Source organism: Bos indicus, chromosome 26 (genome assembly GCF_029378745.1).
Source record: "Bos indicus isolate NIAB-ARS_2022 breed Sahiwal x Tharparkar chromosome 26, NIAB-ARS_B.indTharparkar_mat_pri_1.0, whole genome shotgun sequence".
NCBI lineage: Eukaryota > Metazoa > Chordata > Mammalia > Artiodactyla > Bovidae > Bos > Bos indicus.
Window position 1 is genome coordinate 36,801,870 of NC_091785.1, and position 25,333 is coordinate 36,827,202.

At 37.2% G+C, this 25,333-nt stretch overlaps 1 protein-coding gene across 4 annotated transcripts in view; it reads right to left on the reverse strand.

The window, feature by feature from the left end:
• SHTN1 (shootin 1) overlaps window positions 1–25,333 on the reverse strand; it is a 109,603-nt gene that overhangs the window by 59,673 nt on the left and 24,597 nt on the right. For all 4 annotated transcript variants that reach the window (XM_070780914.1, XM_070780916.1, XM_019953100.2 and 1 more), the window contains exons 3-5: window positions 20,295–20,355; window positions 6,979–7,073; window positions 1,828–1,996 (exon numbers count right to left, since the gene is read on the reverse strand). In XM_070780914.1, the coding sequence (XP_070637015.1) occupies window positions 1,828–1,996; window positions 6,979–7,073; window positions 20,295–20,355 (325 nt within the window). The remainder of the gene's footprint in view (window positions 1–1,827; window positions 1,997–6,978; window positions 7,074–20,294; window positions 20,356–25,333) is intronic.

The window sequence follows — 25,333 nt, forward strand, 5'->3', positions numbered from 1 at the left end:
CTTAATATAGCTATGTTCCTTAAATTTTCTATCAGGCATTCTATGTTAAATGTACTAGATTATGTTTTCTCTGCATTGTATCAAACCTATATTCTACAAACTGTCTGGCATTTTAGAAGTAGGATTTTTTAAGCTTTTAGCAAAACAAATTAAGGCATTGTACTAATTTCTTTTTTATTTTATAATGGCCAAGGGCTCTTGTCACAATGCAATACAAACAAACGGGGCAGCTAACAATTTGGAGATTTTGATTTAAAGGAAAAAACCCTGACGTGCTGCCAATTTATAGCCCTTAAATATTATTTGAACTGACTCAAAATATAACCTATTTGAAAAAGGGTTAATTCTAATAATTTTCTCTCCAGAGTTGTGGGTGTTTTGTTTCTTAATTTATTTCGTATTTCATATTATTGAGATTAACTGAAAACTGTTACTAGAGTGAAAATATTAGGCACTATAAGTGCAAAAGCTTCTGGTGTTATATTAAAGTTACTTCTACCACTCAAATGTTAAAAAAAAAAAAAATACATGGACTAGCACAGTACTTAAATTTATACCCAGGCCCACATAGTTTTGCCACTTAGCTTTTAAGTGCTTTTAATTTCTTACCCTTCTCCAAGGACAATAAGAAATGCTCTATGTGGTTATTTACTAGTAAATTAAATCAAACTTTTTACATGAACCCAGATTAATGAAGGGGTTCTCAAGAGACTTATTTCAAAACCACTTTCTCCACTGCCAGACTAATCTTGAAAAAGAATCAGAAACCATACTATTCAAGATCTAACAGAAGGGAGAAATAGAAACAAAAGGAAAGCCTTTAAACTTCCTCTCCCGGTTCCTGCCAACATAAATACAATTTTTTCTTAGGTGAGAGGGTAAGAGGGGCTTCCCAGGTGGCTCAGTGGTTAAGGAATCTCCCTGCCAAGGTAGGAGATGCAGGAGACGCAGGTTTGATTACAGGGTCAGGAAGATCCCTTGGAGGACGAAATGGCAACCCACTCCAGTATTCTTCCCTGGGAAAGCCCATGGACAGAGAAGCCTGGTGGGCTGTGGTCAGTCCATGGCATCACAAAGAGTTGAATATGACTTAGCAATTGAGCACACACAGGGTTAAAATGGCTTTCTTTTTACTTTCTTCTTTATATTTCCAAGTTTTATCTATCAAACCAACAAATATTCTTGACAGATACAGTAAGTTAAAATGCTCCAATAATTACCAAGCCCCAGACTGTTTTCCTACATCCTAAACTATATGTGTGTGCTTCTTTATTAAAAGAGTTACTGTGCACTTCACAGACGTATTGTGTGGTTTTGCCTTTTGGAACTATTTGGGGACCAACATAGTTGCTTAATACTACATATTGCTTCTAGCTCATTGCCTGAGTCTTAGAAGAAGTTCTGAGAGGGCAGAGACAAAGCAATTTCAGGAGGTATCTTCCCAAAGATTTCAACAGAGAAATCAACAGACTAATAGAGGGTGTTGGCTAAATACATTTTTATTCATTCTTTCTTTCTTTTAACAAAAATATCTTAATACGCAGTCCTATCCTTAAGACATGTATAGGTTAACTGACTGTTCCTGTCAAGATGGCGCTTTCAAAAGTACCTAATCCCAAACAAGAAAGTAACTCATAAAGCTACAGTCATCATGATTCTCAACCAGACTACCCTCTGGGACAAATAATCAGGACTTTTTTCCAAAAAAGGACCCAGGCATCAGTATTTATGGAAATCCTTATGTAATTTCAATGTGCAACCAGGGTTGAGAAGCATTATCCTAATAGGAGTCAAAACCACGTTCGATAATTAAGCCAGGAATCCTACCTTTGATCTGCTTCTGACACTGTACTGAGACGCAAGTCTTGGCAACATCCTCCGGGTCCATCGCTGAATCTTCATCATCAATGTTAATCTCCTCAGTTATTACATCTGGCCCCAGCTTGGCCATGTATAACATGCTGATTCTTTTCAATGCTTTATTTTCTTTATTTAACTAAGGCAAATATAAAGACAGTTATTTTAATAGCAAATGAGTGTCTCGGGTTTTTATACAACAGTCAAATTGTCTTTTTGTCTACACATTCATCAACATTCACAGCATGAAACAGAAGAGTCACTAAATATTATTTTGTTTATACTTTTTAACATTAAACTAATTAAGTAAGACCTATGCCTTACAGCATGTGAAAATGCTAGTTATAACTAATACAAGAAAAATTAAGATAAAACACCAGTATAGATTATATCGAATTTCAATTTATCCAGTCATTAATAGTCCTAATTTAAGACACTTTATTTGGTTTGATGCTGTGCTGTGAACACCTTTTATATGTTTGTCCCGCACTCCCTGTTTTCGAGACATTGCCACTGCCTCTTCATGTTCCACATAATTTCTGGAACAGCCAAGTTCTCCCAAAGCAATTCCTGTTCTCCTGGACAGGAACTCCTGTCCACGTGTCTGGATGTACAGTAGCTACTGGCAACCACATCACACTACTCAACCGAGGAGTAGAGAAAGGCAGTCAGCAGCAAGGCCAAAATGGAGCCAAAGTGCAGAGAGACAGAGAAAAGCAACAGACACTGGGTTTCCCACAGGGTTCCAGTCCATTCCTAAAATGCTACTAGCTCATGGATTCTATGGGATTCTCCAATATCCCTCTGAACAAACTCCTACTTTTTTCCCGCTTTTCTTGCTTAAACTAATTCAAAATGTGTTTCTGTCTATTTCTAGAATTCTAATAATACACAATAGAAGAAAGTTCAAGATATGTTTCTATTATCTCTATGTCATTGCAGATAAAGCAAACCTAATTCATTGATGTATTTAGTACGCCCTTGATGTAAAAAATGAGTTGGTTATTAATTATCATTACCTTCTTTAGCTCCTGTATTCATGTGCGTATAAATGTTAGTACAAAGCACACACAAAGACTAAACTTGATCCAAAGTCCACTGAAGGAAAATATGATTTTGCTTTATTCCCAAGACTAAAATATGAAAGATCTTCTCTTATTTAAGTAGGAAGTGTTTAGTAGATTGCTTTCTCTAGTATAAAATGTAAGATAGAGAAATGTGCTTGCATTTAGTAAGGGCTGTTGGCCATCAAAACAAGTTCTGAGTTTAATAACTGACACTGAATATAAATACAAATAGAAATAATTCACCAGAACGCTAAAGGCCCTTCTCTATGTAAACCTTACAACAGAATAAGATGTTTAGTATGGCACTTGTCTGGCTTTGGTCCTTCATTTGTCATCATGATTAGGATCCCTCAGGATTTCTCTCAGGGAAAGCCCAGCCCATATCACTAGCAAGGTCTGGAACACAAGAGGTTCCCTGACCTCTCTGGGGAATCAGGAAGGATTACTCAGGAATGGCTATGAACCCTTCCCTGGATTCTTCCTGGGAAGGCTGGCGAGATCCATTCAAGGAATCAGGCACAGACTTTTACTCCCAGTCCCCAGACACAGCTCCAGCTTATAGCTCTCCATATTGCAGGAGAGGATCAGAAATATGATAAGAGACCCACGATTTCCCAATCTCTCTTCCTTCAGATGGACAATTCAAGTAAGCACTGTCGTGGCTTCTTTGAACCATGAATGCTAGAGCACGGCACTAGAGGCTCAAGGATCATTGTCAGTTCTCAAAGGATGATATCTTTTCAGAATGCAGGGAAAAAAGAACAATTTCAGAAAAGAGTGGAAAAACTCAAGAGCTAATTTGTAATTCTGCCTCCTAATAAACAAATGGTTCCCAATCCAGCACATTACAATCTGTAGAGTTAAAAAAAAAAAAAAAAAACAACTTCCCATTATTTGGCCTGAGGAAGCAGGCCCTCCCACCAGGCCAAAAATCTCTGGCAATAGAGTCCAGCATAGTACTTCTTCAGGGCTTCCCAGGTGATTCAAATGTACATCAATACTAATTGACACGGAGGAATGCGGTACTTGGGTATATATTTCTATACAATTAGCAACAGCAGTACTATAGCAGAGCTGAGAATACAGCTCTGCAATCAAATTCTGTCTCTGCCTCTAGAAAATCTTTCAGTGTCAGTTTTCTCATTCGCTACTAAGGATTAAAATAGTTTCCATCCCATAATATGCAGATTAAATGACATATTATATATAAAGCATTTAACATAGTGACTTACAGTAAAAATTCAGCAAATATTAGCTAATAGTAACAAAAGAGATTTATTTTGTTACTAATTTTCCTCCAGAAATCATTTATAAGCTAGTATTCTTCAACCAAGGCATTTATCTATACAAAGTTCCTTTCCCCATGAAAAACTGAAAATACTCATTTTTGCCATCTGATGCTTAACATATTACTTTCCAGGCCACCATCAAAGTAACATCTGATAACGTAACAGTTAACAGTTCTGCCCTCAAAAGAGTTTAATGCTCCTATCAAACCAGGCGCCAGTATCTACCAGCTATTTGGCTGTAATACCATTACTCTATTCAACAAAGTTACTTTCTCAAGAAAAAAGCCAAACATAATTTCAAAAGTCTTCTCTGGAAACATCATTTTCATATTCTGAAAGAAGAAAATACAAGATTTATACACATGAAGTCTTATGACCATACGAAGTAGAAATTTTTGAGAACTCTGAATTCACAAACTTAAGCTAAGCAATGTCACTGCAGTTATTAGCCATCAGGTTATATAGGTTAACGCACACTACTTCTGTTTCAGAACTCTTCTAAGTTAGAAGGCAAAAATAAACCTTTCATAACCCTACAGGAACAGAACCTTGTGCTATATTCAAATTTAAACAGGGGTTTTATATAGAGCACAGTTTAATGGATAGTTAAAGATACAAAATAAGCATGTTAAACAGACTTGGATCATACAATTTAAATAACTGGTCTATATTCTATTGGTTTAACTTTCACATTTCAGCAAGGCAAAGCATCCATACTTGCTTCTAAGGAAATAATGTAAATTGCATCATAAAAATTAAACATTCTATTTGCCCTTAATTTGAGAGCAAAGACTTAGAAAAATAAGAACTTACAGAAACTTTGCTGTTTAGAAAATGAAAACTATTTTCAAAAATGACAATTAATACTTAAATCAGGATGTGTTACTTTCATTTATTGATCACACATATAACGAGGCTTCCAAACTTTGTATACAAAGCTGTAGCTTCTTTCACATCGATTGAGCATATTGATAGCATTTAATCGAATAGATTTTTTTGGTTTTTTATTCTAAAGTCCACATACACTGTATCCTAAAGTACACTGTACCCTCAAAAACAAACCATTTGTCCATTTTCAAAAGGGCTTCTTAAGAAGACAAACTCTACATTAAGGGTCCTATTATCAACACTAAACCGTAAAAATGACCCCAGAGATTAGTAACACATTGTCATAGCCAAGGACGACTATACAGTCACTTGGCAACTTTGTCAACATTCCCACGCCTGGGCCATATTCCTAGAGCAGTGGGTCTGGGTATTCTTAAGAAATCAATCCTGGTCTACCTTGAAAATTATGACATGATAATTGCAGGTTAGATGCGTGAATTCTTCCACTCAAAATCAACTTAAATACAAAAGGGGGGAAAACAATAAAATAATTTTTAAGGGGACCAATGATTAAAGTCATCATAAACAAAGTCTGTCCCATTTTCACTTTGGTCCTAATTCAAGGTTATCCTGTCATTTAAGATGAAACAACAGCCATCTAGGGAACAGAATTAACCTGGTCAAAGTCACGTATGTCCAAAATTATGTAACTGGTAATAAAACCTGTATATACTCCCTCCCAAACCATTGTTTTCCGTAAACTGCCAATCCTGAGAGATAGGGTTCTCACTTTGGATGTACTATAGCAACAGGAATACTTGTTAAAAACAAGAGAAAATACAGAAACTATCCTTAGCTGCTATAAGATTTAGAACAGCTAGTATGCTCCACATACATTTTTCCTACTTGGCCCAAAAGAAGAAAAGGAAAAGAAATTCAAACAGTATTATGAACTTGTGAACACTAGTGATATACAGAATAGAACCTCCATGTTTTCATTCTTTTTAAAGCAACAGCCACTATTGCTATAGATTCTTTGGACAAATAATGGAAGAGAAGCCATATACACACATTAATATACTTATTTAGGTTCTGCCTGCATATCTTATGAATTCTAATGTAGTGTCGTTATGCAAACAATTAAGCAAATACCTCTAGCAAGCACAATGCTAATGCACATAGATTAAATTGACCGATTGACTGTCTGATGTATAGAATTTCTGGAGCACCCAAAGGAACACTATGGAGGTAGGTGACAGTGGAGAGGGCAAAAAACAAAACCAGCATCACTAATGAAATCTGGCTGAAAATTGCTGTAATCCATTTTCTGATGAAGTGGTTCAGATGCATTTTGCCCAACCCAAAACACGTAAGACAGAGATAAAAATATTCCTTAACAATAATGTACTTCTGATGAGATAGAATATAGAAAATTACACACTTGGTAAATTCATCAGCTAGAAGCAATCAGTGGAGCACTGGAGGTCACCTTTAGCATGCCTTCACTCTGCTTTCACAAATAATCACCTGAAATGTACAGTCTGAGGCTGACTTTTTCATCTGATTCAAACAGAAAACACTCATTGCTCTTTTATGTCACTTTCAGTTAGTTTTAAACTTGGTTAGCATTTTAACCAAATGCACAGACATCAGGCAAGTCAAGTTCAACCAGCCACTCTGGGACCATTTTCATAGGCAAAAAACACATAGAAATACTGAGATACACACATACAAACACTTTTTTTTATAATCAAAAGAATCTTGGCATTAAGACAGATATTTGCATAATCACATTTCAGGATTCTGAGACCTCTGATGAGGATCAGAATCAATTGATTAGAGAGCTAGAAAAGCAGAAGAAAATAGAGGTCACTATGCAGAAAAGCAAGTTGAACTTTAAAAGCTCAGGTAGAATTCCTTTATATGAAATGTCTCACCTTTGTTGCCAAAGCTTCAGCACTTTCTCGACAAGTCTTCTCTATTTCAAGATGGTTCTGCATAAAATTCACTTCCTCTATAACCATGTGAGAAACTAGGAATGAGGGGGAAAAAGTCTTAGCATTCAGAGTTAGTCAGCTATTCCAGAAGCCCACACATCTTGTCCCATGATTAAGAATACTGTAATTCTTTAGCTGGCCAGACCTTTAGCTATCACGGAAAAAAAAAATGTTGAAGATGCTGCTCTGATTAAATCTTAGCTAATATTTGAATGTAAAAAGAAAAAAGACAACAAAGAACTTTTATGGCTATTACACACATTTTAGGAAAGCTACTGAGAATTTTTTTGAGTCTCTTTTCTATGTAGCTGTCTATATAACTATAGACATGTCTGCTAATTTAAACAAAAGAACCTCTCATAAATTAAAAGTGGCAAATATAATTTCCTTTTCTTAGCAGAATATAACTTATGCATCTATTCAGGAAAACCAGCTAAAGAGAAATGTTTAAAAATAAATCTTACATATTGATCTCATAACTAGAATAACAATGTGACAGCTTAACTAAATAGAGTATTTCAATAGTAGTCTTTATTACTGACAAAGTATTTCATAAACTCCAGGGCAGAAAACTATAGCAAGAAGATTTTTGCACTAAGTGATGATAAAAATTGATGGTAACAAATTGCTTCTCACATCACAGACTGTCAGGAAGATTAAAAAAAACAACAAACTCGATGTTTAACCAATGTTTCAAAAACAGCAATTCTCAGAATTTTTGGTATCTGGTTTATATAAATGAGATTCAAAAGTATAAAATAATTTAAAACTTGAGTTATACTTTGTAGATCAAGTAAGAAAAATGCCAAATCCTTTCACCCATAATTCTAGTTGAAAAGAAAATGCTCAGAACCTCAAACTTAACTGTAGACATGTATATTTATTGATATTTGTTTGGCTTACAAAAAAAAAGAAAAATTAAGGGTACAGAAACGTGAAACCCAACAAAGTTAGGGAAAAAGCACTGGGCTCACATAACACAAAGACAGATTACTTTTGCTTCATTTAAGCTTAATTAACCTGCAATTATGATTAAACTCAGGGGAAAAATTTCTCTCCAAATTAAATACAAAAATGTATTACTTCCTAAGTCCATCCAAAGTTCTTATTATGTTAATATTCAAATTCATAAAGCAGCACTAAATGGCCAGAAACATCTCTAACCTTGACATTTTTTCAGGAGTAATAATGATCCGCAGCAAATGCAGGCCAACCAAAAACCACTTAACTAATTAGTAGTTGCAGTCACCGAGAAAAACATGAATCAACACTGTTATTACAAGTGGCACATTTGAGTGGCATCTAATTATGACTTGATGAGCACGATACTTGCATTATCAACATTACTACTGCATCCCATCAGGGCCTAAAAGCTGCTGATGGCATTGACTTCGAGAAACTCCCCCTCAATGGTACAGCAGCACCCAACAATCGGCTTGGCAGGGGCCCCCCTCACTAAATGACACGTTAAGCGTAATTACTGGTAGACATTGTAAATAAACAGGATTGGAAGTGAAAATTGTACCAAGTGCATAAGACACAATCTGACACATTGGAAGTGGCAGCCTTAATTGAGAGTTTCTTTGACTGCTCAAGATCATTTCAACTGCATTTCTCAGAGGACAGTGATTATAACTGTGGAGACAGACGGCATAATGGTATCGGCACTGCTGACAGAGCAGTGAATTAAACTGTATCTGCTGCTGTGTGAAAGCCTTGATGAGAGGTACAGATGCCGTAGCGGTCTTATCATTATAACACAATGGTCATGTTGTCATCAACCTTTCTGGCTCCAATTGAAAAGAAATGATTGTGTGTTGAAGCTCTCCCCCACCACCCCCCCCCACAGCACCCCCCCTTCTCCTCTTCTATCTCTTGTTCTGAATAGAACCAATTTTCAGAGAGCTATGAAATCACGCAATAGGTCCTAAAATGCAGCTGCTTGGCATACAAACGGGTCCCCATTAAACTGGAATCACACACAATATGTGTTTATGCCAGAAGAACAAATAGAAGCTGAACACAGGCCAAGTTTATTCACACACACAAAGACCATGTAGCTCTTCATCAATATAATTGCCTTTTATATTGTAGTTTAAATAATAGGCTCTATTATTTCCTTAAAGTCCTAATATTCCTGGCATTTTATCACTATGTTTACAAGGTAGGTTCTTCAAAACTGTGAAGGAAAGAGAAAAGACACCCACACAATTTTTACAACATCAAATATTACTTCAAATTTTTAGCCTTAACTACTTGACACCTTCTACCACAATCTGGTATTTCTATCATAACAAAAACATAAACACTCTGCATTTTTCATAGGAATTTGACTTTTTATTCAATAATATTCTTGCTCATAGAAGAGTAAGAAAAATCATTTCACACTAGAAAGGTTTAGCCCCACACTAGAAACGTTTAGCCCCAGTAAAGAGAGGAAAACAACAACAATACTTATTTTCTAAACATTTTGTAAAAAGTTGCCCTGTAATTTAACTTGATAAACTTAGCTGGGCAAAGCTAGTCCACATTTTCTCCAGTTCTGATCCAGTATACTCCATCAGGTAGGTTTTTATTTCTTCTTATAAGAGGGAACAGTGGAAAACTTAAACTGTGCTTTAATTTTCAATTTAAAAAATTATCCCAATGCTAAGCTGACACCAGAGAAACCTACTTACAAACTTTCTAGATCCAAAAGAGAGGAGCATATTTCAAAGGGCATTTGTATCTTTACAAAGGATGATCCAATTTCCAAAACCAAAAGTCAGGTCACCTGACATGAAACAAATTATTTTTTGTGTGGCACTGTGTGGCACGTGGGATCCTAGTCCCTCAACCAGGGATCCAACCAGTGCCCCCTGCAGTGGAAGTATGGAGTCTTAACCAATGGATGCCAGGGAAGTCCCAGAAATTTTTTTTTAATATATAAATTTATTTACTTTCAAATGATAAAATTTTTTTTAAAGTTTAACTGTCCATATAATGATTTGCCTATAGCCCTAAATTCAGGCTTTCCTCATAATATCCACAATCCATGACCCAGTGCTATACCTAAAACACCTATAATTTGGATGACAAAAAGGTTTAAAAAAGAAAAAAGATGAACTTTAAATAAAATGACCCTACTGCAGCTGTGTTTTTTAAAAATCCTAGTATTTTAGAAATACATACTGAAATATTTACAGATCAAATGATATGATGACTGGAATTAGTTTCAAAATAATCTGAGGTCAGTAAGAATAGGTGTATGAATGTACAGAAGAAGACAAGACTGGACACAAACTGACAACTTTTGAAGCTGTGTGGTAGGTGCATGGCGGGGACGGTTCATTATATATTTTTTACTTTTGTACAAGCTTGACACTTTCCATAATAAACGTTTTTCTTAATGACTCTCAGAATTCAGAAGTATAACCTGAAAGAGTATCAACTGCTGCTTCTATCAGTCTAGTCGAATTAGCAAAGTCTGTCTCTCCTGTTCTATGACCCCAAAACATGCTCATATACTTGCCATCATAGAATGTATCACACTGTAGGGGCACTGGGGTTCTTTTAATTTGCTTTGTCTTCCACTGAGTGAGCATCAGGGCAGAAAAATTCTTCATTCATGGCTGACTCTCTTACACCCAGCACAATGCTACGTACAAAAGTAGGTATTCATGTCCGTGTGTGTCTGATGACTGAAACCGTCTCAGGCCTAGGTTCACATGTGAACACCCCTCTCAGAGGAATGTTCCCCGTAGCACAGAATGGCTTAGGAAACAACCACTATCACCGTTTATCGGGCCAACAATGTGTCTATTGTGTGCTGAGCCCTTCACATGTGTCTGCTCAAAGATCCTCACAACAATCTTACGAGGTAGGCATTACCAGAGCAGTTCTTGTATTTGAGAACACCGAGGCCTGGAGAAGTTAAGGAACATATCCCAGATTACAGAGTTCTAACTGGTAAAGGCCAGCCAAAGCTATGTCTAGAGGACTCCAATTGTCTATGTTCTTTTCTAATTGCTCATATTTAAAAAGTGCCATCCCACCCAGGGTGCTGCTTCCTGAGCAAAATTCCTCTCCATTCAGCCCATTCTCAGCAATCTTTAGAGGCAGGATATCTCTAATGTATACATGGCAAACATACTATAAATTCTCCTGCAGTATTGGATTACTTAGAAAGGTTTTCATGTAGTGAGAAAACAATCATGAAAGCTAGCAGGTATGCAGGAAAATTGGTAGGCCCTAAAAGAGAGCAAAGGATCTAATGCTGAGTGGCCTAAAAGACATGAAGGAACTTCACCTTTACTTCCATCTGTCTTTCCAGGGAACATGGCTTTGCTCAGCAGTGGTGTACTTTGTCCAGAAAGACAAGAGATAGACTCGGGAAGAGCTGGTAGAGAGCCAAGAATCACAGGGAAATATGGGCAAAACCAGCTAGGAAAAGTATGCCAGGCTAGGAAGAGTTGATCCCGACAGTCTAACAAAGCTTTTTCTCACACTCATTTGGCTGTTCTTCCTACACTAAGAGAACTAGAACTAGTAGGGAAACATTACAGGGAGGCAGATTTCAATTTTGTACCAAATGAAAACCTCCCCTGGTGCTGTCCAAATGTAGAGACTGTGTCCCGAAACTTATTCATGGAGGGTAAATGATATGAACTCAGTACTGAAGGGCAGTCAAGCCCTGGATGGCACAGTAAATGAGATGATGGTAGTAGCAACAACTAGTGTTTACAGAGTGTAGTGCCAAGCCCTGTGTTCAGCACTTTTTACATGGGTTATCTTATTTAATCCTCAAACAGCCTACAAGGTACGGTCATTTATTTCACTTTTACTAGTGCAGAAATTAATTGCTCGGGGCATACAGGGATTCACAGCAAATGGTGTTTCTCACTGGTGAAAACTGCCTCATTCCCTTCCAAATCTGAATTGCCACCCTCTGTTCTAAAGTCATGAACCGTTTATCTCAGGCACAGTTTTTTAACAGATAAAGTTTTCTTAGTTTTCATTTTCTGTTCTTTTCAGACTGAGTGAAGAGTCAATACTCTGTCTTCCTGCCATCCAAATGTAAACTAGGCTGATGCAGTAAAGGTAAAAACTCAATGAATACAATAATAAAGGTGAATTCTTTCAGGCTCTGAGTTGTTCATAAAGAGAAATGCAAATTTTTTAAACTATCAAAGATATTTAGAGGAAGAGAAAGGGAAAAGAGAAATGGTAGATGAAAGCAAAGTTTACATGTTACTCTAAAGGTAATTATTTTCTTTTTAGATTCTACAAATAAGGATGTTATAGGGGCAATCCTAAGACGGCAGAGGAATAGGACAGGGAGACCACTTTCTCCCCGACAAATCCATCAAAAGAACATTTGAACACTGAGTAAGTTCCACAAAACAACTTCTGAATGCTGGCAGAGGACATCAGGCACCCAGAAAAGCAGCCCATTGTCTTCAAAAGGAGATGGAGAAGTCTCGAGGCTACTGTAAGAATAAGACTGAAAACCAGAGTCAGGAGGCTTAAGTCCAAACCCTGAGAACACCAAAGAACTCCTGACTCCAGGGAACATTAATCGGTAGGAGCTCATCAAACACCTCTACACCTACACTGAAACCAAGCACCACCCAAGGGCCAACAAGTTCCAGAGCAAGACATACCATGCAAATTCTCCAGCAACACAGGAACACAGCGCTGAGCTTCAATATACAGGCTGCCCAAAGTCACTCCAAACCCACTGACATCTCATAACTCATTACTGGACACTTCATGGCACTCCAGAGAGAAGAAATCCAGCTCCACCCACCAGAACACTTACATAAGCTTCCCTAACCAGGAAACCTTGACAAGCCACCTGTCCAACCCCACCCACAGCGAGGAAACGTCCACAATAAAGAGGAACCACAAACTGCCAGAATACGGAAAGGCCACCCCAAACACAGCAATATAAACAAGATGAAAAGGCAGAGAAATACCCACAGGATAAATGCCCACCAAACCAAACAAAAGAGGAAGAGATAGGGAATCTACCTGATAAAGAATTCTGAATAATGATAGTGAAAATGATCTAAAATCTTGAAAACAAAATGGAGTTACAGATAAATAGCCTAGAGACAAGGATTGAGAAGATGCAAGAAATGTTTAACAAGGACTAGAAGAAATAAAAAAGAGTCAATATATAATGAATAATGCAATAAATGAGATCAAAAACACTCCGGAGGGAACCAACAGTAGAATAACGGAGGCAGAAGATAGGATAAGTGAGGTAGAAGATAGAATGGTAGAAATAAATGAAACAGAGAGGAAAAAAGAAAAACAAATTAAAAGAAATGAAGACAATCTCAGAGACCTCTGGGACAATGTTAAAAGCCACAACATTTGAATCATAGGAGTCCCAGAAGAAGACAAAAAGAAAGACCATGAGAAAATACTTGAAAACTTCCCTAAAATGGGGAAGGAAATAATCACCCAAGTCCAAGAAACCCAGAGAGTCCCAAACAGGATAAACCCAAGGCGAAACATCCCAAGACACATGTTAATCAAATTAACAAAGATCAAACACAAAGAACAAATATTAAAAGAAGCAAGGGAAAAACAACAAATAACACACAAGGGGATTCCCATAAGGATAACAGCTGATCTTTCAATAGAAACTCTTCAGGCCAGGAAGAAATGGCAGGACATACTTAAAGTGATGAAAGAAAATAACCTACAGCCCAGATTACTGTACCCAGCAAGGATCTCATTCAAATATGAAGGAGAAATCAAAAGCTTTACAGATAAGCAAAAGCTGAGAGAATTTAGCACCACCAAACCAGCTCTCTAACAAATGCTAAAGGATCTTCTCTAGACAGGAAACACAGAAAGGATGTATAAACTCAAACCCAAAACAATAAAGTAAATGGCAATGGGATCATACTTATCAATAATTACCTTAAATGTAAATGGGTTGAATGCCCCAACCAAAAGACAAAGACTGGTTGAATGGATACGAAACAAGACCCCTAAATATGCTGTCTACAAGAGACCCATCTAGAAACAAGGGACACATACAGACTGAAAGTGAAGGGCTGGAAAAAGATATTCCACACAGATAGAGACCAAAAGAAAGCAGGAGTAGCAATACTCATATCAGACAAAATAGACTTTAAAACAAAGGCTGTGAAAAGAAACAAAGAAGGACACTACATAATAATCAAAGGATCAATCCAAGAAGAAAATATAACAATTATAAATATATATGCACCCAACATAGGAGCACCACAATATGTAAGACAAATGCTAACAAGTATGAAAGGGGAAATTAACAACAACAGAATAATAGTGGGAGATTTTAATACCCCACTCACACCTATGGATAGATCAACTAAACAGAAAATTAACATGGAAACACAAACTGTAAATGACACAACAGACCAGTTAGACCTAATTGATATCTATAGGACATTTCACCCCAAAATAATGAATTTCACCTTTTTCTCAAGCACACACGGAACCTTCTCCAGGATAGATCACATCCTGGACTGTGGATTTTTTTTTAATTCAAAAAAATTGAAATCATTCCAAGCATCTTTTCTGACCACACTGCAGTAAGATTAGATCTCAATTACAGGAGAAAAACTATTAAAAATTCCAACATATGGAGGCTGAACAACACGCTGCTGAATAACCAACAAATCACAGAAGAAATCAAAAAATGCATAGAAATGAATGAAAATGAAAACACAACAACCCAAAACCTGTGGGACACTGTAAAAGCAGTGCTAAGGGGAAAGTTCATAGCAATACAGGCATACCTCAAGAAACAAGAAAAAAGTCAAATAAATAACCTAACTCTACACCTAAAGCAACTAGAAAAGGAAGAAATGAAGAACCCCAGGGTTAGCAGAAGGAAAGAAATCTTAAAAATTAGGGCAGAAATAAATGCAAAAGAAACAAAAGAGACCATAGAAAAAATCAACAAAGCCAAAAGCTAGTTCTTTGAGAAGATAAATAAAATTGACAAACCATTAGCCAGACTCATCAGGAAACAAAGGGAGAAAAATCAAATCCATAAAATTAGAAATGAAAATGGAGAGATCACAACAGACAACACAGAAATACAAAGGATCATAAGAGACTACTATCAGCAACTATATGCCAATAAAATGGACAACTTGGAAGAAATGGACAAATTCTTAGAAAAGTACAACTTTCCAAAACTGAACCAGGAAAAAACAGAAAATCTTAACAGACCCATCACAAGCATGGAAATTGAAACTGTAATCAGAAATCTTCCAGCAAACAAAAGCCTGGGACCAGATGGCTTCACAGCTAAATTCTACCAAAAATTTAGAGAAGAGCTAACACCTATCCTACTCAAACTCTTCCAGAAAATTGCAGAGGAAGGTAAATTTCCAAACTCATTCTATGAGGCCACCATCACCCTAATACCAAAACCTGACAAAGATGCCACAAAAAAAGAAAACTACAGGCCAATATCTGATGAACATAGACGCAAAAATCCTTAACAAAATTCTAGCAAACAGAATCCAACAACACATTAAAAAGATCATGCATCATGACCAAGTGGGCTTTATCCCAGGGATGCAAGGATTCTTCAATGTCCGCAAATCAATCAATGTAATACACCACATTAACAAATTGAAAAATAAAATCCATATGATTATCTCAATAGATGCAGAGAAAGCTTTTGACAAAATTCAACATCCATTTATGATAAAAACTCTCCAGAAAGCAGGAATAGAAGGAACATACCTAACATAATAAAAGCTATATATGACAAACCCACAGCAAACATTATCCTCAATGGTGAAAAATTGAAAGCATTTCCTCTAAAGTCAGGAACACGACAAGGGTGCCCACTCACCACTACTATTCAACATAGTTTTGGAAGTTTTAGCCACAGCAATCAGAGCAGAAAAAGAAATAAAAGGAATCCAGACTGGAAAAGAAGTAAAAGTCTCACTGTTTGCAGATGACATGATCCTCTACATAGAGGATCATGAAAACCCTAAAGACTCCATCAGAAAATTACTAGAGCTAATCAATGAATATAGTAAAGTTGCAGGATATAAAATGAACACATAGAAATCCCTTGCATTCCTATACCTAATAATGAGAAGATAGAAAGAGAAATTAAGGAAACAATTCCATTCACCATTGCAATAAAAAGAATAAAATACTTAGGAATATATCTACCTAAAGAAACAAAAGACCTATATATAGAAAACTATAAAACACTGGTGAAAGAAATCAAAAAGGACTCTAATAGATGGAGAAATATACCATGTTCATGGATTGGAAGAATAAATATAGTGAAAATGAGTATATTATCCAAAGCAATCTATAGATTCAATGCAATCCCTATCAAGCTACCAAGGGTATTTTTCACAGAGCTAGGACAAATAATTTCACAATTTGTACGAAAATACAAAAAAACCTCAAATAGCCAAAGCAATCTTGAGAAAGAAGAATGGAACTGGAGGAATCAACCTGCCTGACTTCAGACTCTACTACAAAGCCACAGTTAACAAGACAGTATGATACTGGCACAAAGACAGAAATATAGATCAATGGAACAAAATAGAAAGCCCAGAGATAAATCCACACACCTACAGACACCTTATCTTTGACAAAGAGGGCAAGAATATACAGTGGAGAAAAGACAATGTCTTTAACAAGTGGTGCTGGGAAAACTGGTCAACCACTTGTAAAAGAATGAAACTAGAACACTTTCTAACACCATACACAAAAATAAACTCAAAACAGATTAAAGATCTAAATGTAAGACCAGAAACTATAAAACTCCTAGAGGAAAACATAGGCAAAACACTCTCTGACATAAATCACAGCAGGATTCTCTATGACGCCCATCCCAGAATAATGGAAATAAAAGCAAAAATAAACAAATGGGACCTAATTAAACTTAAAAGCTTTTGCACAACCAAGCAAACTCTAAGCAAGGTGAAAAGACAGCCTTTAGAATGGGAGAAAATAACAGCAAACAAAGCAACTGACAAAGAATTAATCTCAAAAATATACAAGCAGCTCCTGCAGCTCAATTCCAGAAAAATAAACAACCCAATCAAAAAATGGGCCAAAGTACTAAATAGACATTTCTCCAAAGAAGATATACAGATGGCTAACAAACACATGAAAAGATGCTCAACATCACTCATTATCAGAGAAACACAAATCAAAACCACAATGAGGTACCATCTCACGCTGGTCAGAATGGCTGCTATCCAAAAGTCTACAAGCAATAAATGCTGGAGAAGGTGTGGAGAAAAGGAAATCCTCTTATACTGTTGGTGGGAATGCAAACTAGTACTTACTAATACTAGTAAGGAGATTCCTTAAAAAACTGGAAATAGAACTGCCATACGACCCAGCAATCCCACTATTGGGCATACACACTGAGGAAACCAGAATTGAAAGAGACACATGTACCCCAATGTTCATCACAGCACTGTTTATAATAGCCAGGACATGGAAGCAACCTAGATGTCCTTCAGTAGATGAATGGATAAGAAATCTGTGGTACATATACACATGGAGTATTACTCAGTCATTAAAAAGAATACATTTGAATCAGTTCTAATGAGGTGGATGAAACTGGAGCCGATTATACAGAGTGAAGTAAGCCAGAAAGAAAAACACCAATACAGTATAATGCATATATATGGAATTTAGAAAGATGGTAATGATAACCCTGTAGGCAAGACAGCAAAAGAGACACAGATGTACAGAAGTCTTTTGGACTCTGTGGGAGAGGGTGAGGGTGGGATGATTTGGGGGAATGGCATTGAAACATGTATATTATCATATGTGAAACAAATCGCCAGTCCAGGTTTGATGCATGATATAGGATGCTTGGGGCTGGTGCACTGGGATGACCCAGAGGGATGGGATGGTGAGGGAGGTAGGAGCGGGGTTTAGGATGGGGAACACATGTACACCCGTGGTGGATTCATGTCAATGTATGGCAAAACCAATACAATATTGTAAAGTAATTAGCCTCCAATTAAAATAAATAAATTTATATTAAAAAAAATAAGGATGTCGTACAATATCTTTCCTTCTTTGTCTAAAAAAAAAAAAGATACAAATGAACTTACTTACAAAACAAAAACAGACCCTCACAGACTTAGACAAGGAGCTTTGCTGGTCGGGGGGTTGGATAGTTAGGGAGTTTGGGATGGACATGTACACGCTGCTATATTTAAATGAACAATCAATAAGGACCTACTGTATAGCATGTGGAACTCTGTTCAATGTTACGTGGCAGCCTGGATACAAGGGGAGTTGGGGGAGAATGGACACACACACACACATACACACACACACACACATATATGGTTGTGTCCCTTTGCTGTTCACCTGAAACTATCACAATTGTTAATCAGTTATACTCCGACACATAAAAATTAAGTAAATAAAGTGTAAAATAAAGTTTTTTAAAAGATAATATTTAAAATTTCTTAAAAGGAAAAAAGGTAAGTTGATTTGGTAGAAATTTGCTTCCATTTTTGCATAATGCAAAAGGTAAAATCTCTACTATCTACCTGGACCAAAACATTTTATGATAACTCCAATCACAAGAACTTGAACTATTCCCACTGCACACAGTAGGCCAACCCAATATCAACAACTAATTCAAATACATTAACTTTCAAAAATGTCAATGGTATAACTCTTTCAGCTGTAACTCAGTGTCAGTTTGAGTGTAAGAAATGCCCATTAATCCTCTATTAGGGAAGGAGGAAGTCCTGAACAACTGCCATCCACACATTCACAGATAAAAAAATATTTTTACCTATGGCATACTATGACAGTAAGCCAGTCATAGCATACTGGCCACCAAAGACAGGTTATTGTCAACAATATCCCCTTTCGGTTTTCCTTGTTACAGCCAGACACCTGAAATAAACTAGCTACTGAAACTTAACTATCCTGCTGCATTTTTATAGCTGCTTTACCTCCAGCAAGAATAAATGTTGAAATGGTTTTTAGTGTAGTTACCAAGTCAACCCTTTATGATATAATCAAACAACCTGACTACCGTGGCATCTGAGAAGGATGGAGAGGCCTTGCTTCCAAGTGGGAGGGTCACTTTCCCGGCTAAAGTCTGGCTTTCCTGTGACATATTTCCTCCTGAACCTTCTGAGCATGATCAGATTTGCTCTATTTTAGGCGATAAAGTCGGAGAAGGCAATGGCAAGCCACTCTTGCCAAGTACTCTTGCCTAGAAAATCCCAAGGATGGAGGAGCCTGGTAGGCTGCAGTCCATGGGGTCGCTACGAGTCGGACACGACTGAGCGACTTCACTTTCACTTTTCACTTCACACAATGGAGAAGGCAATGGCAACCCACTCCAGTGTTCTTGTCTGGAGAATCCCAGGGACGGCAGAGCCTGGTGAGCTGCCATCTATGGGGTCGCACAGAGTCAGACACGACTGAAGCAACTTAGCAGCAGCAGCAGGGGATAAAGTAATAACAGATTTACATCACATAAAAAAATAACAGCAAAAATTAAGAAATTATACCTTTTGTGAGACTATCACTTTCCTCAGTGAAAGAGCTATTTCAACCATTCAAATTCCTAAAATGTGTAAGTTCTGTAAACCTAGAATTCCCTTTCTATGAATTAACCTAAGGAACTAATCAGACCATTGTAAAGATGTATGAATTAGAATTCTTATCATGGCGTTACAGATAATTCCTAAAAACCAGAAATAAACTAAAAAACTGTTTAAATAAATTACGGTACTATCTTATGATAGAATATTATGGGTAACACTAAAAACTGATAAATTTCTCTACTAACATGCAAAGATGACCATGATATACTATTTACTTAAAAGAGTAGGCTGCAAGATTGAGTGCAAAGCATGACTGCATTTTTGTTGATATATTTCACAGATAAAAGAGCAGGAAAGAAAGACTATAATACACTAATGTTGGCTTTTATCAGAGTCAAAGTAACAATTTTTGCTCTCTTTTAACTGGTCTGCATAGTAAAAATTTTCATAACAAGTACAAACTGTACTTTATGTACATATAAATAATATATTTATGAAATGATAATGCTCAATCCATTTCTTTAAAAATCACAATAATGCCAGAGCATTTTTTTTGGCAAATGGGAAGACAATTCTTCCTTTCTTGGCTGCCCATTGCATCAGCAACTAAACACAGAGTACATGCCTACCCACATAACCCCAAAGCACAGCTGTATGTGTTTGAACAATTCCACTGAAATGCTTACATACTTTTCTGAAATTCCTCCAGTTTTTTAACTGCTTCATCTCGTTCTTGCCTAATTTTGTCGCACTGAAATGAAAAGAAAACAAAAATGTTAAGTTTGTATCATAAGTTTGGAAAGACAAGAGAGGGTAAATTTATAAACACTTTTAGGAAAAGAAACAGAAATTAAAAATCTTTAACAAGCATTAATGATATATCCAGAAAAGACCAAAACTCTAATTCAAAAAGATCCATGCACCCCAGTGTTCACAGCAGTACTATGTACAATAGTTAAGGAAGCAACCTTAAGTGTCCATCAACAGATGAATGGATATAGAAGATATGTGATATATATATACATATAAGCTATGACAAACCTAGACAGCATATCAAAAAGCAAAGACATTAGTTTGCCAACAAAGGTCTGTCTAGTCAAAGCTATGGTTTTTCCAGTAGTCATGTATGGATGTGTGAGTGGGACCATAAAGAAAACTCAGCGCTGAAGAATTGATGCTTTTGAACTGCAGTGTTGGAGACTCTTGAGACTCCCTTGGACTGCAAGGAGATCAAACCAGTCCATTCTAAAGGAAATCAGTCCTGAATATTCATTGGAAGGACTGATGCTGATGCTGAAGTTCCAAAACTTTGGCCACCTGATGCAAAGAACTGACTCATTGGAAAAGACCCTGATGCTGGGCAAGACCGAAGGCAGGAGGAGAAGGTGATGACAGAGGATGAAACGGTTGGATGGCATCACCAACTCGACAGACGTGAGTTTGAGCAAGCTCCAGGAGTTGGTGTTGGACAGGAAGCCTGGGTGCTGCAGTCCATGGGGTTGCAAGGAGTCAGACACGACTAAGGGACTGAACTGATATATATATGACCGTGTGAATACAGCACTTTACATTTTAATTCTACCATGTCAGATAAACACATCTGGGATATTCTTTGTGGGGGGTGGTTCATACCTCTGGATGTAAGGGAATATTACTCACCCATAAAAAAGAGACAGTGCCACTGCAGCAGTATGGACGGACATAGAGACTACCATACTCAGTCAGTCAGACAGAGAGAAATACATCACTTATACGTGGAATCTGGGTTTCCCAGGTGCCACTGGTGGTAAAGAGCCTGCCTGCCAATGCAGGAGACATAAGAGACACATGTTTGATCCCTGGGTCAGGAAAATCCCCTGGAGGAGGGTATGGCAATCCACTCTAGTATTCTTGCCTGGAGAATCCCATGGACAGAGGAGGCTGGCAAGCTACAGTCCATAAGGTCGCAAAGAGTCAGACACAACTGAAGTTACTCAACACACACACACACAATCTAAAAAATAATACAAAAAATTGATTTATTTACAAAATAGAAACAGACAGACACAGAAAACAAACAACTATGGTTACCAAAATAAGAGAGGGAGGGAGGTAAATTAGCAGTTTGGGATTAGACAGATACATATCATGGGTTCCCTGGCAGCTCAACTGGAAAAGAATCTTCCTGCAATACGGGAGACATGGGTTCAATCCCTGGGTTGGGAAGATCCCCCAGAGGAGGGCATGGCAACCCACTACAGTATTCTTGCCTGGGAAATCCTCATGGACAAAGGAGTCTGGTGGGCTACAATCCATGGGATTGCAAAGAGTCAGACACAACTGAGCAACTAGGCACAGCACAGCATATATAAAATAGATAAACAACAAGGATTTACTGTTCGGCACAGGGAATTATGGGCTTCCCTGATAGCTCAGTGATAAAGGAATTTGCCTGCAATGCAGGAGACACAGGCGATGTGAGTTCAATCCCTACGTCAGGAAGAATCCTCCGGAGAAGGAAATGACAACCCACTCCAATATTCTTGCCTGAGAAATCCCATGGACTGAGAAGCCTGGCAGGCTACAGTCCATAAGGTCACAAAGATTCAGACATGACTTAGCAACCAAACCACTTCAGCAACTAAACCACAACAATCACAACTGGGAATTACATTCAATATCTTGTAATAATCTATACTGGGAAAGAATACACATAGAGAGAATAACGGAATCACTCTGCTCTGTACATGAAATTAACATAATATTATAAATCAACTATAGTTCAATAAAAAAAGAAAACATATTTTTAAAAAGAAAAAAAAATACGAAGAAAAAAAGGCATTAATGGCCACAGAGTATTTATAACCACTCACCAGCATGATACTTGTACCATTTGTATCTGGCCAATTTTCTCAGACCTTCTAAGATAATGAGTCACCTTCCTGCTTATTATCTCCTCAGTAACAGACCAATTTAACATCCTTGAGTTAAAATGTATTCATTCTTTAAGAGAATATTTGTGCCTCTTCTCAAGCAGGTATTTTTCTGGCAGAGTAAAAACCCCACTCATACACAGGACAGATTCCTGAAACTGGGTCATTTCAACTACCCAGAACCCTGGGGAATATAGGAAGGGGTCGCTACCTGGAGACAAACTCCTCCTCAATGTCCTATGCCCTCTGTCACTCAAGAAGAAACTGTCCTTGTATCCTTAGAATTCTGAATAGAAGAAGGGATAGCAAATTAAAATTAAAACTAAAATCATGGCATATGGTCCCATCACTTCATGGCAAATAGATGGGAAAACCATGGAAACAATGACAGACTTTATTTTCTTGGGCTCCAAAATCACTGCAGATCCAATATTCACTGGAAGGACTGATGCTGACACTGAAGCTCCAATATTTTGGCCACCTGATGTGAAAACTGACTCACTGGAAAATGAGTGGAATGTTAGGTTTTTTAAAAATTCATTAATACCTTCAGGGCCAGTTTAGACATGTCCACTGACTCAGTGATACTATCCAACCATCTCATCCTCTGTCATCCCCTTCTCCTCCCACTTTCAATCTTTCCCAACATCAGACACATTCATTATGAACACAGAATTTCACAAAATAGGAAGTATAACACATTTTAGGAAGGTTTTCATCAAAAACGTCTAAAACTTTAAAAAGTGATTTTAGCTGTTAGAATGATAATTAAAATTTTAGTTGTGTGAGAATACTATTATACTACATATAATACGACACAACTTTATATTTTAATTCTACCATGTCAGATAAACATATCTGGGATACGTTTTTGGGGATTTCATACCTTTGGATATTTTTACTTTCAAATGTCAGTGGCTAAAAATTATGATGCCACTGACAATTTGGAAAAACCAAATTAAAATAATGAGATCTTCTAACAGACTGGCAAAAACCGAAAAGGTCTGGTACCAGGAGTCAGAAACGCTCACATACTACAGGTGGAAATGTCAACTGGCGTATCTACTTTAGAAACAAACTAGCAAAATTGGAATTGCAAGGACTTCCCTGGTGGTTCAGTGGTTAAGACTCTACGCTTCCAATGCAATGGGCATGGGTTTGATCCCTGGTCAGGGAAATAAGATCCCACAGGCCTTACAGCAAGAAAAAATATTGGAATTGCATATACCCTATGACTCAGCAATTATACTTCTAGATTCTATCACTAGAATCTCATTACTATGTGTACAAGATGACCTATATAAACATGTTCTGCATTTATAACAATACACTATGGTATATCCATATAATCCACTATAAATAAAGATGAATGAACTAATGTTTTATGTATCAATGTTTTATAATATTTTACATCTATCAATATATATAAACCAGATTCTCAAAAATCATAATGCTGAGTAAAGGAGTTATAGGATATATATATCAAATGATACCTTAAACACACAAAAGTACTTCATATTTATAAAGACATGGAACAGAAGGATACAGATAAAATATATGAGAGTAGTTGCCTCTTAAAAGCCAGAGAGGGGAAGGGTCTAGGGTTGGGTGACACTGGGGACCTTCAATTTTACTTTTAAATTTGAAAAAGTAAGCTAATTCTGTGACATGTGTATGTGTCATATTATTCTCTGCCCTTTTCTATGCTTTTAAAGTATTTTTAAAATAAAAAAATTAAGCTATTGTTCAGTTTTGGCCATTAGTCTATCAAGAACTGAAACTTTTTAAAAGTTTTAGTTTTAAAAACCTCTGTCTATTTGGGTAAACCCATTCTGGCTAGCATACACAGAATGAGTACACGGTGCTAAACTAGCAAAGCTATTTACTTAAATCCTGACTCAGACCCTCCATAAGAGGGATCACGCAGGACCATTTTCTAAAGGAAAAGGAATATCCTTTCAATAAGCTTTCTGGTGGGAATTTAACTTCTGCTAAAAAAAAAAAAAAAAAAAAAGAGTAATTCTAATACAGTTTCTAGTCCCAACTTAATGTGTAAACCGAATTTATTGTCTTTTGGTATTTCAAGTTCCAAGTGCTGGACTCCTGGATTCTCAGCTAAGTTTATGAGATCCTTTCCCCACCAGATAGTGTAGCACCTAGCTTTAGGAGCATGCTGGCCAGCTGACTCGGGAATGCTCCTCTCGTTTTCATGAATGTGGCACCTGTTTGCTTTGTACTTCCCCACCAGTCTGCCAATCTGCCCACCCATGCCCAAGCTCTCCTCTCCTAAGGCCCAGGGAGACATGCTCTGGTTAGTAACAGGACTCAGCAATCAGAGTCTTATCCCTGCATTCAAGTAAGGCATTTCTACAGTCCACCTATATGCTTTCACACTAACTCTACAGTCATCACCAGCGGCTTCAAAGCGGTCTCCCAACACACCAGCTGTGTTCTATCAGAGGTCTTCATGTTGCTTTCTATTTTCTGCAACCATATTATGCTAGAACTGGCAGCCACAGAATTTACCATCTGCTATGGATACTGAAAGGGGTTGCGGGGGTGGTGGCAGGGGGGAGATTTACACATGCTACAAAAGCAACTTATTTATTCCAAACCAGAGCTGAGCAAAATATGGAGGATACATCCGTTTACTAAGCAGAAATCCAAATATCTACTTTTTTCATCATTTTAGGTGAACCCAGAAATATATCTTGTAATCTTTATCTCATTCCACCAACAGGAAGAAATGAGCAAAGATTCTGGAAGGATGTTACCTCTTTATGTCCCACAGAAGCCCCTCACCCATCCCACCCCGTC